This window comes from Indicator indicator, chromosome 42, assembly GCF_027791375.1.
Source record: "Indicator indicator isolate 239-I01 chromosome 42, UM_Iind_1.1, whole genome shotgun sequence".
Classification (NCBI taxonomy): domain Eukaryota; kingdom Metazoa; phylum Chordata; class Aves; order Piciformes; family Indicatoridae; genus Indicator; species Indicator indicator.
The window spans coordinates 461,335-477,496 of NC_072051.1; the positions used below are offsets into that span (position 1 = coordinate 461,335).

The 16,162-nt window shown below is 63.0% G+C and overlaps 1 protein-coding gene across 1 annotated transcript in view; it reads left to right on the forward strand.

Annotated features, from left to right (window-relative positions):
- Positions 1 to 11,668, forward strand: part of RIPOR1 (RHO family interacting cell polarization regulator 1) — a 33,436-nt gene extending 21,768 nt beyond the window's left edge. Inside the window, exons 7-25 of the mRNA XM_054397179.1 lie at positions 283 to 306; positions 1,575 to 1,628; positions 1,860 to 2,012; positions 2,096 to 2,159; positions 2,238 to 2,281; positions 2,534 to 2,659; positions 2,861 to 3,009; positions 3,228 to 3,357; positions 3,478 to 3,618; positions 4,966 to 5,763; positions 6,446 to 6,585; positions 6,940 to 7,114; positions 7,673 to 7,808; positions 8,086 to 8,247; positions 8,373 to 8,531; positions 8,880 to 9,076; positions 9,154 to 9,237; positions 9,868 to 9,958; positions 11,571 to 11,668. Coding sequence (XP_054253154.1) covers positions 283 to 306; positions 1,575 to 1,628; positions 1,860 to 2,012; positions 2,096 to 2,159; positions 2,238 to 2,281; positions 2,534 to 2,659; positions 2,861 to 3,009; positions 3,228 to 3,357; positions 3,478 to 3,618; positions 4,966 to 5,763; positions 6,446 to 6,585; positions 6,940 to 7,114; positions 7,673 to 7,808; positions 8,086 to 8,247; positions 8,373 to 8,531; positions 8,880 to 9,076; positions 9,154 to 9,237; positions 9,868 to 9,958; positions 11,571 to 11,668 — 2,925 coding nt within the window. The remainder of the gene's footprint in view (positions 1 to 282; positions 307 to 1,574; positions 1,629 to 1,859; positions 2,013 to 2,095; positions 2,160 to 2,237; positions 2,282 to 2,533; positions 2,660 to 2,860; positions 3,010 to 3,227; positions 3,358 to 3,477; positions 3,619 to 4,965; positions 5,764 to 6,445; positions 6,586 to 6,939; positions 7,115 to 7,672; positions 7,809 to 8,085; positions 8,248 to 8,372; positions 8,532 to 8,879; positions 9,077 to 9,153; positions 9,238 to 9,867; positions 9,959 to 11,570) is intronic.
- The last annotated feature ends 4,494 nt before the right edge of the window (positions 11,669 to 16,162 follow it).

Sequence of the window (16,162 nt, forward strand, 5' to 3'; positions counted from 1 at the left end):
GTGAGTGTGGCTTGGCATGAGCCTCATGGGCAGGGGCAGGCAGCTGGCGCTGTGGGCGTGGCTGGAGTAGCTCATGGTGCATCCATGTCCTGGTGCAGAGCCTGGGACGCTAGAGGGCAGACCAGGCTCTGGTGGTGGGCTGCAGGGGGCTCCTGTCCTGATGCCATGCATCTCCAGCCTTGGGTGCTGCCCGTGCCCGCTGGGGTGTGCTGGGTGCTGGCCCTGTTCAGGTGGGCACAGCTGGCTCTGCACTGCCTCTCACCCCTCTCCTCTCTTCTCTAGGGCTTTCTCTACGACCTGGACAAGGTGAGCGAGGTGGCTGCTGTCCTGTCCCTCCCTGTCTGCCTGGGATGTGCTGCTGCCAGCCCCCTCCTCTTGCACTGCCCCTCTGCCTGTCTCTGCTTCTCCATAACAGAGTCCCTGTGGGGTGGCATCAGGGCTCTGTGGGCAGGGTGGCTCTGAGCAGGGGATGAAGCAGAGGCAGGCAGGGGCCTGTGACCCTCTTCTTGCAAACAGAAGCTGCTGGTGGTGAGCACTGAGCCTGAGCTAGCTCTGAGGTGGGGATCACAGAATTGCTTTGCTTTGAAACCCCTCCAGGGATGGAGACTCCACCACTGCCCTGGGCAGCCTGGGCCAGGTCTTCACAACCCTTTTTGGGAAAAAATTGTTCCTCATGTCCAACCTAAACCTCCCCTGCGGCAACTTGAGGACATTTCCTCTCATCTTGTCACTTGTTGCATGGGAGCAGAGCCCAACCCCCACCTCACTGCAGCCTCCTCTCAGGAGCTGTAGAGAGCAATGAGGTCTCCCTCAGCCTCCTCCACAGCAACCCCCCCCAGCTCCCTCAGCTGCTCCTCCCCAGCCCTCTTCTCCAAACCGTTCCCCACCTTTGTTGTCCTTCTCTGGACCTGCTCCAGCTCCTCAGTGTCCTTCTGGGAGTGAGGAGCCCATAACTGACCCCAAGACTCAAGCTGTGCCCTCCCCAGTGCCCATTCCAGGGGCACAATCCCTGCCCTGCTCCTGCTGCCCACACCATTGCTGCTCCAGGCCAGGCTGCTGGTGTCCTTCTTGCACATGGGCACCCCCTGGGCTCATCTTCAGCGGCTGCCAACAAGAACCCCCAAGGGCCTTTTCTGCTGGGCACTTTCCAGCCACTCTGCCCCCAGCCTGGAGCCTTCCTGGGGTGGTTGTGAGCCCAGAGCAGGACCCAGCCCTTGGCTTTGTTAAACCTCACACAGCTGCGCTCAGCTAGGGCCCTCTGCAGAGCCTCCCTGCCCTCCAGCAGATCAACTCTGCCACCCAGCTCAGTGCCACCTGCAAACTGACTGAGGGTGGCCTCAATCCCCTTGTCCACACCTTAAGCAGCACCCTGGGGCCTGGCCTGACCCCTTTGGAGCAAGGGAGGCTGGAGAGTGCTGCAGCAGATGGCTGCAAGTGCAGGGTCTGCTCTGCTCGCCTCCAGCTGCCCAGGCAGGGCTGTTGGCCAGGACCCATGCCAGTCACAGCGTGGGCATGCAGCAGGGCACATCTTGCCCCACAGAACCAGGCTGACAGCATCCTCTCTGCCTTTGTAGCAAGTGAAGTCCATCGAGCGCTTCCTGCGGCGCCTGGAGTTCCATGCCAGCAAGGTGAGAGCTGGGCATGGGGTGAGGGCTGGGCACTGGGATGAGAGCTGGGCACAGGGTGAGAGCTGGGCACTGGGGTGAGAGCTGGGCATCAGGGTGAGGGCTGAGCACTGGGGTGAAGGCTGGGCACTAGGGTGAGGACTGGGCACTGGGGTGGCCTGGGGACAACCTGGTCACAGCCCTGGGCCAGTGCTCCTGTGCCCTGGCTGGCACTGAGCAGGCCTGTGCCCACAGATCGATGAGCTGTACGAGGCCTACTGCATCCAACGGCGGCTGCGGGACGGTGCCCACAACATGGTTCGGGCATACAGCAGTGGCTCCCCAGGCAGCCGTGAGGCGCGAGACAGCCTGGCCGAGGCCAGTCGCGGCTACAAGGAGTACACAGAGGTGAGCGCCCGGTGGGGCAGGGCTGAGGGTGCCAGGGGTGCCATGGCCCTGGGTGGCTGCTGACGGCTGCTGTGTGCCCGCAGAACATGTGTGTGCTGGAGAGCGAGCTGGAGAGCCAGCTGGGCGAGTTCCACGTGCGCATGAAAGGTGAGGTGCCCGCCATGGCCCTGCCCGCCACCCACCGCCTGCTGCCCGCCCACTGATGCCCTCTGCCTTCTCTTGCAGGACTGGCAGGCTTTGCCCGGCTCTGTGCTGGTGACCAGTATGAGGTTGGTGGCGCAGGCTGGGTTGGCATCTGCTCCCTGCCCAGTGGGCTTTGCGGGGCCTGGGGGCATAGGTGGGCACTGCTGGGGAGGAGGGCATGTTGCAGGGCAGTGGTTGGTGGCATGTCTGGGGACACGCAGGGAGTGCCCTCCAGCCTGGGATGCATCTCCTGCAGCCCGGTGATGCATCTCCTGCAGCCCAGTGATGCATCTCCTGCAGCCTGGTGATGCATCTCCTGCACATCCACACCTCTGCAGATCTTCATGAAGTACGGGCGGCAGCGGTGGAAGCTGCGTGGCCGCATCGAGGTGAACAGCAAGCAGGTGTGGGACAGCGAGGAGATGGTTTTCCTGCCCCTCATCACCGAGTTCCTCTCCATCAAGGTACGGCACAGCAGGGGACAGGGATGATGGGGGCCAGCTCCCACCCTCCGTCCTGGCTGGGCTGCACTCCAAGACCTCACCTCACCCTCATCCTTGCTGGGCTGGAAGGAGGCTGTCTGCTGGTGTTGGCATCCTGGCACTTAGCATGGGTAAGGTGGAGCCTGAGGCTTCTCTCATCCTCTCCTCCCTCCCCGGCTCCAGGTGACGGAGCTCAAGAGCCTGGCCAACCACGTTGTGGTGGGCAACGTGTCCTGTGAGACCAAGGACCTCTTTGCAGCCCTGCCCCAGGTTGTAGCTGTGGATATCAATGACCTGGGCACCCTCAAACTCAGCCTGGAGGTGACCTGGAAGTGAGTATCTGAGCGGGCACTGCCGGTAGCACTTGGCAGCCCAGGGGATGCCCAGCCTGGTGCGTCAAGAGGTGACCTACCCCACGCTCCCTGCCATCCCAAACCCGGCCTGCAAACCAGCCTGGGACTGGCTGGGGTTCTGGGGACGCCAGTGCAGGGCAGGCTTGGGACCCCCCGAGGCTGGCAGACGCTCCGCAACCACCTGCCCTGCTCCGCAGCCCCTTCGACAAGGACGACCAGCCCTCGGCGGCCAGCTCGGTCAACAAGGCCTGCACGGTGAGCAAGAGGTTCTCCACCTACAACCAGAGTCCCCCGGACACGCCCTCGCTGCGGGAGCAGGCGTTCTACGTGAGTGCTGCACCGGGACCCTGCCCCCGGCGGGGCGGGGGGAGGGGTGGGCAGGACCTCCGCATCCCTACAGTCGCCGTGCCGCTCCCGCGCTCACAGCTCCTCTTCTCTCTGCCCAAGAGCCCGGGGCGGGCATCTGACAAGCGTGGGTGGTCCCTGGTGGACATCTGTCGGGAGACACTCTTGGAGAAGCTGTCTCAGAGCTGCTCCTGCGGAGACGTCTCCTCGGCCGAGCTCGGGAGGTGGCCGCGGCAGGGCCGCGTAAGTGCAGGGCTGCAGCTGGCCAGCAGCGCAGGGCAGCGCCGCCACCCTCCCGCCGTAGCCGTAGCCGTAGCCGCTCCTTGTCTCCTGCTCACCAGCTCCGGACCGTGCCCAGGGGCCTGATCCTGCCGGGCTGGGATCTAAGTGGCCTTGGGGACATGGTTCCAAGCTTGAGGAGCCTGGGCTGCAGGGGTTGGCCCTGCTCTGTCCACACCTCCTTGTGCAAGAGCTGGGCATTAGCGAGTAGAAGGCTTGGCTGTGTCCCTGCACTCTGGTGCGCTGTGCCCTAAGAGTAATGTGGTGCTGGTGTGAAGATGCTGGTGTGATGGGACTGGTGTGATGGTGCTGGTGCGATGGCACTGGTGTGACGGTGCTGGTGTGATGGTGCTGGTGTGATGGGATTGGTGTGACAGTTGCTGGTGTGATGGCTCTGATGTGACGGTGCTGGTGCGATGGGACTGGTGTGATGGTGCTGCTGTGATGGCTCTGATGTGACGGTGCTGGTGTGATGGGACTGGTGTGACGGTGCTGGTGTGATGGGACTGGTGTGATGGGACTGGTGTGATGGTGCTGGTGCGATGGCACTGGTGTGACGGTGCTGGTGTGATGGTGCTGGTGTGATGGGATTGGTGTGACAGTTGCTGGTGTGATGGCTCTGATGTGACGGTGCTGGTGCGATGGGACTGGTGTGATGGTGCTGCTGTGATGGCTCTGATGTGACGGTGCTGGTGTGATGGGACTGGTGTGACGGTGCTGGTGTGACGGTGCTGGTGTGACGGGACTGGTGTGATGGTGCTGGTGTGATGGGACTAGTGTGACGGTGCTGGTGCGATGGCACCTGTGTGACGGTGCTGGTGTGATGGTGCTGGTTTGATGGGACTGGTGTGACGGTGCTGGTGTGATGGCACTGGTTAGAGTGCTGGCGTGGTGTGACGCCAATGTAGTGTTGATATGGCACTGGTTTGGTGACAGAGAGCCATTGGTATGAGAGCCTTTGGTGCCAGCCACTGAAAGCTGCTGCTGGAGCTGCTGCTGTCTATGGGTGGTGCCCTTGGCTCCACATGCCACACCTGGTCATGGCCTCCTGCAGCTGGCACTTGGGGGTGTGTGTGGGTGGGCTGGGGGCAGCCAGACCCCTCACAGCTTGTGGGGAGGTGCAGGGCTGGAAGGGGTGGCTAGGATCTGTTGGGTCCTCGCTGCCCATCCTGCCGTGCCAGCAGAGCCAGAGCAGTACGGCAGCCTCAGTACCCAGGAGCTGGGGCAGCTGCCCTCTGCCTACTGAGAAGGCAGCTGGAGGAGCAGGCGTGGCAGGGGCGTCCTGCCTGACACTGCTCTCCCCCTGCCCAGAACATGCTGCGGCGCCAGGAGGAGCTGGAGAACGGCACGGCCTGGTCCATCTCCTCCGAGTCCTCTGACGACTCCTCCAGCCCGCAGCTGTCGGGCGGTGCCCGCCACACCACGCACAGGCCCATCGTGCAGCCCGAGCTGCAGGCCTCCGCCCCCGCCATCGACATCTCCTTCTCCCAGCAGCCGGAGGAGCCCGGCCCCGCCACCGGCAGCAGTGCTGCCCCCCAACCTGGGTGCCAGCCCGAAGAGCTGGAGCCCCTGCGGAAGGAGGCAGTGGCCAACGGGCACGTGCCCTACTGCCGGACTCTCAGCCACATCAGCGAGGCCAGCGTGGATGCCAGCACGGAGGCCAAGGCTGTGGAGGGCCCCTGGGAGGCCGCACCCAGCCCAGAGGACACAGGAGTGGCCGAGCAGGACACGGACACCCTCCCCAGTGCCTCGGCGGCAGGCACCACAGCAGGGCAGGACAGAGGGGCTGAGGCCAAGCCTCGAGCTGCCGCGGCCTGGGCCATGGAGGAGGGGGAGGTGGCTGAGCCAGCACAGAGCCGGGCACCGGCACAGGGTGGCTGTGGCACTGCAGACCCCGTGGCACTGGCACGAGCCCCCACGGAGGAGAGGCCGATCCTTGCCCTACCATTGCCTGCCAGCGTCCCCGAGGTGCCGCGGGTGAAGGTGGTGGACTCAGGTCTGGAGGAGGCCATCAGTCTCCTGGGCTCAGCCCTGGACGACTACCGGGGGCAGTTCCCAGAGCTGCAGCCTCTGGAACGAGAGCTCAAGCACCTGGAGGAGATGCTGCTGGTGAGGGGGTCCCAGCAGTGCCCGTGGGTGAGGGGGACAGGGCCATCCTGGTTGGTACCACCCATGCTAGTGGGGATCATGGATACTGGGCCAGCCCTGATGGCAGTGCCCAGGGATGGTAGGGATGGGGTGATCCCGACTGGTAACACCCAAGGATGATGGGGATAGGGCTGTCCTTGCTGGGCAATGCCTGGGGACAATGGGCATGTGGCCATACTGGCTGGCAGAGCCTGGGTGTGATGGGTAAAGTGACACCCCTGATGGCAGTGCCCATGGGTGGGGGTGCAGAGTCATCCCTGATGGCAGTGCTTGGGGGTGATGGGGACAGAGGGTGATGGGGACAGGGAGTAATGGCAGTGCCCAGGGATGAGGGTAGCAGATTCAATGGGGACAGGTCCATCCCTGCTGGCAGTGCCCAGGAATGAGGGTGGCAGATTCATTCCTGATGTCAGTGCCTGGGGGTGATGGGGACAAGGCCATCCCTGGTGGCAGTGCTTGGGGGTGATGAGGACAGGTCCACCCCTGATGGCAGTGCTTGGGGGTGATGGGGACAGGTCCATCCCTGATGACAGTGCCCAGGGATGAGGGTGGCAGTGCCATAGTGCTGGCAGTGCCCGGGGAGGCAGGTGGCAGGGCTGTGGCTGGCCAGCCTGACGCTGAGTCCACGGTGCCTTCCTCGCAGCACAAGCAGGGCATCTTCCTCAGCCGCGCCTCCAGCATCAGCCTGACAGTGGAGCATGCCCTGGAGAGCTTCAGCTTCCTCAACACCTCTGACATGGAGGACTCGGAGGGATCCGAGGAGGAGCCTCCCCAAGAGGAGAGGTGCATATGGGGTGGGGGCCCTGGGGAGCACACGGCCAGGGGGGCAGTTGGGTTGGGGGATGCCCAGCTCTGCCAGGGTGCCCAAGCACGTTTTGACCAGCCCCTCACAAGGGCATGAGGGCAGCTCCAGGTCGAGAAGCACTTGGCCCTTCTGGTGGCATGGTGCCACTCTGCATCTCTGCTCTGGCTGGGAGGCCAGCCCAAGCCCTGTGCCCCTGTGCCCCGCTCCTTCACCCAGCCCTGACGCCACCAGGCTGTACAGCCTACAGAAGCTGTGCTCAGAGTTGTCCCTGCGGGTGGGGAAGGGCCGGGGTCAGGTTTCCGGGCTGACCCTTGTCTCTCCCTGGCTGGTAGGAGGGCTGGCAGGCCCCAGCGAGGCAACAGAGCCCCCAGTGCTGGGGAGGCCAGGGTGGAGGACACTGGCATGGGCAGTGGCTCTGAGGCCAGCACCGACCCTGTGAGCACCGGCAATGAGTTCCTGGATAAGGCCCTGGTGCTGCACCTGAACAGCTGCAATCGCCTGCTGCTGGTAAGCACAGCTGGGCAGCACTGCCTGAGAGACGTGGGGGGGGTCAGCCTGGAGGAGAGGCTGAGGGAAGACCTCACTGCTCTCTACAGCTCCCTGGAGGGAGGCTGCAGTGAGCTGGGGTTGGGCTCTTCTCCTGAGGTACAAATGATAGGACAAGAGGCAACAAGAGGTTGCATCAGGGGGGGTTTAAGTTGGACATGATAAACAATTTCTTCCCCTTGAGGGCTGCACAGGCCTGGCCCGGGCTGCCCAGGGCAGTGGTGCAGTCCCCATCGCAGGAGGGGTTTCAAAGCCATGGAGCTGTGGTGCTGAGGGCCATGGTTCAGTCATGCCCTGGTAGTGCTGGGTTCAGGGTTGGACTTGACCTGCAAGGCTTCCTCCATCCAAAACAACTCCATGGGTCCATGGTTCTATGATTCTCTGCCAGGGACTGGGAGGAGACATCCTGGGCAGGGAAGCCCCAGGGCGGGCTGTGGGTGCTCCCCCGCGGGGTGCCCTAGTGCGGCAGGGAGGCTGTGCCGTGGGTGCTGAGATGCCCATTTCGGCCTTGTCTTGCAGAAGCTGGGCACCTTCGGTCCTCTGCGGTGCCAGGAGATGTATGCCCTGGACAGGCTGCTCCGGGAGGTGCAGGTGCTGGAAGTGGTGTGCCAGCTGCTGGCCGAGCACGCCGGCTCTGCCAGCTCTGCTGCTGATGGTAAAGACATAGCCCAGAGGAACAGCCCTGGCACCCTGCATACCACTGGGGCCTGGGCTCACCCTGTGGGCATCTGCCAGCTGGAGGGTAGGAGTCACCTGCCTACTGCTGGTGGCTCGATAGGGCTTGGCTGAGATGCCATCCCTGGGGACTGGATGTGCCCCTGGGCAGCTTGCTCCAGCTAGAGGTGTCCCTGCTGCCTGCAGGGGGCTGGGCTGGATGCCCCTGGAGGGTGCTCTGCAGTCCCGGGCAGTCTCCAACAATTCTGTCCCCACAGTGGTGCAGTTCTCGACGCACAAGGAGGGAGTCCTGTCCCTGTGGGACCGCTGCGTGGAGGTGCCCAATATCTACACCTGTCCTGTGGAGCGCTTCCTGCAGGTGCTCAGCACCCAGTACGCAGCACCCATCAGTGAGCGGCACCCCGGCCTGGCTGATGCTGGTGAGTGGGCACCTGGGGGTGCCAGAGAGTTACCAGCCCCACTCAGTGACCATAAGTGGGGCCTGGTGCCCCACAGAGGGGTGGCCAAGGCTGCAGCAGGCCCTGAGCCAGGCCCTTCCCCACAGTGTGCGTGAAGCTGGTGGAGGACATCCTGAACCGGCGGCTGCCACGCCGGCCTGGCAGTGCCCAGGGTGAGCAGGTCACCGTCTTCCAGTATTGGAGCCACTTCGAGTCACTCGGTGCCCTGGTGCTGGACACCTACATGATGGAGCTGGCAGAGGAAGGTGAGTGCCCTCCCACCCTCCCTAGGCTCTGGCATGGGGTGCTGGAGTATCACCGTAGCAGATCACCTTGTAGCACTGCCACGAGCACCCTGGGCATCACCCAGAGGCTCGGCTGTCCTTGGGGTGGGCAAGCAGGTCTGGTCTGAGCACACCATTCTGCCTTTCTGAGCACCCTAGGGCCTTGCCACAGATCTTAGCTTGGGTGTCCCAGCAGCTCCTGGCACTGGCACCCTGCATGGGGTCAGCTCTCCGTGGCCCGGCACAGGGTGCCCAGGGTAGGGTCCCCGTGGCAGCAGGGGCGTGTGGGCGGTGCCCCCATGCCTCAGCTCAGCCCCCGGTGCCCCACAGCGCTGCTGGCGCAGAACCTCAACTCGGATGAGCAGGACGTGGTGCTGCGTGCCCTGAAGCGTGTGCCCGAGGGCCGCCTGAAGAAGGAGGCCCTGAAGGCCCTGAGCCTGCTCCTGGTGGAGGGCAACAGCAAGGTGGTGAGCGCCGTGTCCGCACAGCTGCGCAGCCTGGCAGAGTGCCCTCGCTTCCGCCAGCGGGTACGTGCTGGGCAGGGGTCCAGGGTGCCCTCAGCTGTGGCGGAGGCGGTGGCACTGAGCCCCTGTCTTCTCACCAGGCTCTTGTGTGCTACCTGGAGCAGCTGGAGGATGAGGAGGTGCAGACGCGGGTGGCAGGGTGCGCGGCACTGGGCTGCCTGAAGGTGAGAGGGGCACAGCAGGAGCTGCCAGAGCTGCATCCTCTGGAGGGAGGGGAAGCAGCTGGGGCCCCGAGGCTGGACAGCTGCAGGGCCTCTGCTCCTGGGAGAGGTGCTGGGGGAGAGGTGCTCGGGGTGCCCCTCATGTGCTGGAGAAGCAGGAATGGAAATGGGGAGGGAAGGGACGGGAGGAGAGACTTCCCTGTGCCATGAGACCTTCTGGTGCTCTGCAGCACCCCGAGGGGAGGCTGGAGCCAGGTGGGGGTTGGGCTGGAGCCAGGTGGGGGTTGGTCTCTTCTCCCAGGAGACAAGTGATGGGACAAGAGGAAACAGCCTCAAGTTCCCCCAGGGGAGGCTTAGGTTGGACATGAGGAGCAATTCCTTCCCCCAAAGAGTTGCCAAGGCCTGGCACAGGTTGCCCAGGGCAGTGGTGCTGTGGAGCTGAGGTGCTGAGGGCCATGGGTTAGTGGTGCCCTGGCAGTGCTGGGTCCAGGGTTGGACTCCACGATCTGAAAGCTCTCTTCCAACCAAATGGATCCCATGGGGCTGCAGTGCCCTGTGCTGCCTTCCCCTCGGGGTGGTGTCCCTGCTGCCAGCCCTGCCAGCCCCAGCCAAGGCCCCATGCCCCTCTTGCAGGCCAAGGAGAGCATCGAGCAGCTGCTTTACCTGTGCCAAACCGACAAGGAGCCTGTGCGGGAGGCAGCCAAGCAGAGCCTGATGCTGTGTGGTGAGTGTCCCTCTGCTCCTCCCTGCTCCCTCCCCACCCACAGCTTCCTGACTGGCATCCCCTGGTGCCAGCAGCACCCATGGGAGAAGAGGGCCTCTGGCTGGTCGCTGTCTACCCTGTGCGCTATGGCTTGTGGTGCCCCAAGCTGTGCTGGGCAGGAGCAGGCTGGCAGGGGTGCTGAGGGCTGGGCACCCCCTGGGCACTGAGCACTAAGTGTGGCTGTTGTCTGTCATTTGCTAGATGGCACTGAGAGAACCATCTGAGAGGGGCTTTGGGCCTCCAGCTCGTGGCAGCTGTTGCTCAGGTTGGGACACATGAGCCACCCTCGTGCCCCCGCCACCCCCCCTGCCGCTTTGCTCACAGCTGGCCATGTCCTGCAGCCTGCCAGCCCTGCCCTCTCCCGGCCTCTGTGTCGCTTGGCTGGCACTAGGAGCACACCCCTGCCACCTGTAGAGCCTTGTGCCTGTCCCGTGTCCCAGCACTGTGCCAGCAGTGTCCCAGCAGTGTCACAGCACTGTGCCAGCAGTGTCCAGCAGTATCCAGCAGTGTCCCAGCAGTGTGCCAGCAGTGTCCCAGCAGTGTGCCAGCAGTATCCCAGCAGTGTCCCAGCACTGTGCCAGCAGTGTCCAGCAGTATCCCAGCACTGTGCCAGCAGTGTCCCAGCACTGTGCCAGAAGTAGCCCAGCAGTGTCCCAGCACTGTGCCAGCAGTGTCCCATCAGTGTGCCAGCAGTGTCCCAGCACTGTGCCAGCAGTGTCCAGCAGTATCCCAGCACTGTGCCAGCAGTATCCCAGCACTGTGCCAGCAGTGTCCCAGCAGTGTGCCAGCAGTAGCCCAGCAGTGTCCAGCAGTGTCCCAGCAGTGTGCCAGCAGCGTCCCAGCAGTGTGCCAGCAGCGTCCCAGCACTGTGCCAGCAGTAGCCCAGCAGTGTGCCAGCGGTGTCCCAGCAGTGTCCAGCAGTATCCCAGCACTGTGCCAGCAGTATCCAGCAGTGTCCCAGCACTGTGCCAGCAGTGTCCAGCACTGTGCCAGCAGTAGCCCAGCAGTATCCCAGCACTGTGCCAGCAGTATCCAGCAGTGTCCCAGCACTGTGCCAGCAGTGTCCCAGCAGTGTCCAGCAGTATCCCAGCAGTGTCGCAGCAGTGTACCAGCAATGTCCAGCACTGTGCCAGCAGTGTTCAGCAGTGTCTGGCTGCAGAGGGCAGATTGGTGAAGGTCTCAGAGCCAGTCTGTGGCATGTGTGGGTGTCTGTCCCTGGGTGTGCCCAGGGCTCCTGGGCTAGGCCATTAGGGTGCAGATGTGCACAGCTGGCTGAGACAGCTCTGAGCTCTGCCCCCTTTGCCCGGAGCTGGGCTCTCCACAAGCCACCACTGCTGGCAGCCCAGCCCCGGGAGTTCCCTGTCCCACCTGGGTGCAGCAGGCAGCTGAAGGGCAGGATCTGCAGGGTCTGCAGCTCCAGGGGCCAGCTGCCGGCTGGGACGTGCCTGGAGGTGTACCAAGGAGGCCGAGAGAGGTCTCCTCGCTGCGGCTGGTGCGGCTCTGCCAGCTGCTGGCCGTGGCGGGCAGGGGGCGGGCAGAGCTGCAGCGACCTGAGCAGGCTGTGCCCTTGCAGGGGAGGACGGCAAATCGGCTCACCGCCGGCTGGAGGAGACCCTGGACAGCCTCCCGCGCATCTTCGCCCCAGCCAGCATGGCCAGCACAGCTTTCTGAGCCCACCGCGACAGAGCCACCTGCCGGCCGGCAGGGCAGAGGCAGAGGCAGCGCCGCCCGCCCGGCCTGGCTAGCACTGGGGGCCCCGGCAGCCCCCGCAGCGCCCCCGGCTCGGCTCCGGCCGCACGCTCACTGCCTTACGGAGCTCCCACCGCGGGCCGCCCACCCCACCAGCCGCCCCCTGCGCGCTCCTGGGCGTCAGGAGGGAACCCCCTGAACACCCCCCACCCTCCTACTGCTATTGCCCCTGCCAAGGGGAGCCCACACCCTGCCTGCCCGCCCCGGTGGGGGAGCCCTGGCAGAGCTCTCCTGGCAGGATCTGCACTTTGGGAACCACCACCTGGGAGCCACCACCACGGCTGCTGCCCAGGAGCTTCCCGGGCCTGGGGACAGCTGCCCTGTGCCATCTGGAGCGCCCAGGACTGAAATCAAAGGAGAGATGAGATGTTATATTCTGCTGGCCTGCTCCTGTCCCCTCCCCCGCAGTGGGGAGCATGACGAGATGCAGGGTCCCCCCTCACCTCCAGAGCCTTGCATGGCCTGGAAGGACAAGAAGGGGGCAGGAGGAAGGACAGAGGGACAGACAGACAGAAGCTGCCACCTTGGTTTGTTTTGTTTTGGGGTTTTTATTGACAGATTTTTTTGCAGACAAGCAAAAGCAAACCCAAGTCCTTTTCTACCCTGTCTGGATCTCTGCCTGGTGTCAGTACAGAGCAAGCTGCTTCTGATCTTCCACCAGAAATAAAAGCCAACCTTTAAGGAGGGCCACAGCTGGTTCTTCTGCCTAGGGTGGGCAGTGGCACAGAGAGGGTCCTATGGGGCACAACTGTGACATCTGGCATCACCCAGCCAGCAGTTAGCTCCTGCTGCTGGAGGCTGGGCAGCTCTCAATGGCAGAATCCTTCTGGTTCTCTGAGGTCACCAAGCCCAACCCTCGTGCAGGGCTCATCACTGAGCCACAAGTGACCAAAGCCCCAGGACAGCTGAGGGGGGGAAGGGACCTTTGGAAGTGCTCATCCATGCCTCAGGGTCAGCCAGGGCATGGGAGCACACCTGGCCCGGCTTGGAGTACCTGCAGGGATGGAGATGCCAGAACTTCCCTGGCCAAGCTGTGCTGGTGCTTGACCATTCTCACAGAAGCAGCTTTCTGAAGTCTCACTCGAGGCTCTGTGCTTCAGCTTCAGCCTGGTGCTTGGTCTTCCACTGAGCACCACTGAGGACCATCTGCATGGCTTCCTTACCCCCCACCAGGTATTAACAGACTCAGAGAAGAAGCCCCCAGCCGTCATTTCTCCAAGCCACCCAGTCTCAGCCTCTCCTGCCACAACAGCTGCTCCAATCTATTAAGCATTGAGAGGCCCTTATGGTCGTGGGCAGAGCCCCCAGCAGAGCTGAGAGCAGCAGAGGCAGGGACCCCATGGCACTGCCACCCATGCTGGAGGAGGCAGCCACTGCATGGGCACTGCCAGTGCTGGTGGAGCACTGGGGCCTCCAGCTCAAGCAGGGTCCCAGTGCTTCTAAACAAGTTCCAGCAGGTTACACACTCCATGTCCTTCTTCCTCACTGGAGTAGAGCTTCCCAATCATGGAGCGATTTGGGTTGGAAGGGACCTTCAACGGTCATCTAAAAATGTGGTGGCAGCCCAGCAGGCAGCTGTGTGCTGAGCTGCATCCAGAGCAGGGAGAGCAGCAGCACAGGGAGGGGATTCTGCCCCTCTGCTCTGCTCTGCTCAGACCCCACTTGCAGCACTGCCTCCAGCTCTGGGGCCCCCAGCACAAGAAGGACCTGGAGCTGCTGGAGAGCGGCCAGAGGAGGACACAGAGATGATCTGAGGTCTGCAGAACCTCCCCTATGGGGACAGGCTGGGAGAGTTGTGGGTGTTGAGCCTGGAGAAGAGAAGGTTCCAGGGAGACCTCAGAGCAGCTTCCAGTACCTGAAGGGGCTCCCGGAGAGCTGGGGAGGGACTTTGGACAAGGGCTGGGAGTGCCAGGATGAGGGACAATGGCTTGGAGCTGGGAGAGGGGAGGCTGAGACTGGAGATGAGGAAGAAATTGTTGGCAGTGAGGCTGGGGAGACACTGGCACAGGTTGCCCAGGGAGGCTGTGTCTGCCTCCTGCCTGGAGGTGTTCCAATCCAGCCTGGATGAGGCCTTGAGCAAGCTGTGTTGGTGGGAGGTGTCCCTGTCCATGGCAGGGGCTTTGAGCTGGATGATCTTTGAGGTCCCTTCCAACCCAACCCATTCTGTGATTCCATGATCTAGACCAAGCCCTCTGCAGTCAGGGGTTGGCTGTGTGAAAGGAGCCCTCCTGCTAGCACCTCCTGTGCCAGCCAGATCTGTGTCAGCACTTCAACCACCTCCCTCTGGCAGGGCCCTGCTGGTACTCAGCTGTTGCAGCTCCTTGCTTCTCTGGTAGGAGCTGCAGCCCGTGGGAGGGTGTCTGTGCCATGCTGACACTACCCCTGTGGCCAGCTTTGGCACTTGCTCCTTTTCCCCATTTTTGCTGCCTCCCTGTCAAGCCCAAGGGGTGCCCCTGGGTTCTGCAATGTGGTGCCACCAGCTTTAACCTGCTGGGCTCAGGGTAAGTGTCCTCAGGATCCCCTGAAGGTGGTGTAACACTGCAACAGGTTGCCCAGGGAGGGAGTTGTGGCCCCATCCCTGGAGATGTCCTAGGTCAGGCTGGACAAGGCTGTGAGCAGCCTGCTGCCTGCAGGGGGTTGGACTGGGTGCCCTTTGGAGGTCCCTTCCCACCCTCACCACTCCATGGTTGTCTGATCATCAGCACCAGGTGAGCACTGAGGCAGCACAGCTGCTGTGGGGTGGCAGTGGGACTGCTGGGGCTGCCCAGGCTGGGACAGCCAGAGTGGCCCTGCTCTGGAGCACCATGAGCCCTGCTGCCAGCAATCTTGATGCAAGTCCTTCTGAGGGGCTCTTGGTTGGAGATGTCTGGTTTGAGGAGCCTTCAAGCCAGCCCTCTCCCCAGGCTCAGATGAAATCCTGTTCCCAAGGTGCCAAGGAGCTGAGCAGCCTCTGAGCTACCAGCAGGCAGGAGCCTCCTCACGATCGCTGATGTGGTCCTGGTAGGAGCACAGGCAGGGGCTGGTCCTCCAGGGACCACTCCTAGGGTGCAGCTGGGGCCTCTCTTCAAGCAGAGACCAAGAGGTGCTCCAGGCAGGCTCCAAAGCTGAGCTGCCTGCTGGCTCTGCAGTTCTGCCTTCCCTAGAGCTGAGGGAACAGAGGGGTGCTGGCTCCTGAAGGCTTCTACAGCATGGAGGTGATGGAGGCAGCAAGGTGAGGGAGCTCACCCAGGGCCTCAGCAAGGTGGCCAGGAACTCCCCAGCTCCAGTTGCTGGCCTCCTGCTCATGGGCAGGGTGCCTGTGGGACAGGCCTCACACAAGTGGTCCCTCCACAAGGAGCATCTGCCCCTGGGTGCTGGACTGGGACAGGCTCTGGAGCTGGGTTTTAGGAGCACCCACAGCTAGGATTGAAGCTGGGGGCTTGAATCCTCTGCAAACCACCTCACAAGTGCCTCCAAGTGAGAAACCCACCCTCAGGTCAGCCCCCAGCCCACGATGGTGGGAGGTTTGAGACACTTCTAGCAGAAGCCCAGAACAGCTGTTTGCCAGAACTTGCTCCCTGAGCAGTGACATTAGAACCATGGAATGGGCTGGGTGGGAAGGGACCTTCAGGATCATCCAGTTCCACCCCCCTGCCATGGGCCCCTTCTCACCAGCCCAGGTTGCTCAAGGCCTCATCCAACCTGGCTTAGAGCCTCCACAACATCTCTGGCCAACATCTTCCAATGCCTCACCACCCTCAAGAGGAATTTCCTCCTCATGTCTTATCTCAGTCCAGCTTCTTCCAGCCTGAAGCCATCAGCCCTCATCCTGTCACCCCAAACCTTTGTCAAAAGTCCCTCTCCAGCTCTCCTGTAGGTACTGGAAGGGTGCAAGAAGGTGTCCCTGGAGCCTTCTCCTCTCCAGGCTGACCAAGCCCAACTCTGTCAGCCTGGCCTCACAGCAGAGGGCTTCCAGCCCTGCCAGCATTGCTGTGGCCTCCTCTGGCCCTGCTCCACCAGGTCCCTGTCTGTGCTGTTCTGAGGACTGCAGAACTGCCCCAGCACTGCAGGGGGGTCTCAGCAGAGCACAGCAGAGGGGCAGGAGGTGGTCCATTTCTGGGCTGCAAGTGCACGGTGCCAGCTCCTGGTGAGATTCTGAACCACCAGCACCCCCAAGGCCTTCTCCTCCAGGCTGCTCTCCATCCACTTCCCACCCAGCCTGGATTCATGCTTGGGATTGTCCCGACCCAGCTGCAGGACCTTGCACTTGGCCTTGTTGTGTTTTATGAGGGTGGCTTGGGCCCCACCTCTGCAGCCTGTCCAGGTCCCTCCGGAGGATATCCATTGCCTCCAGCCTGTTGATTGCACCACACAGCTTGGTGCCCTTGACAAAGTGCTGAGGGTGCCTCACCCCAGTGCCCATGTTGCTGACAAAGA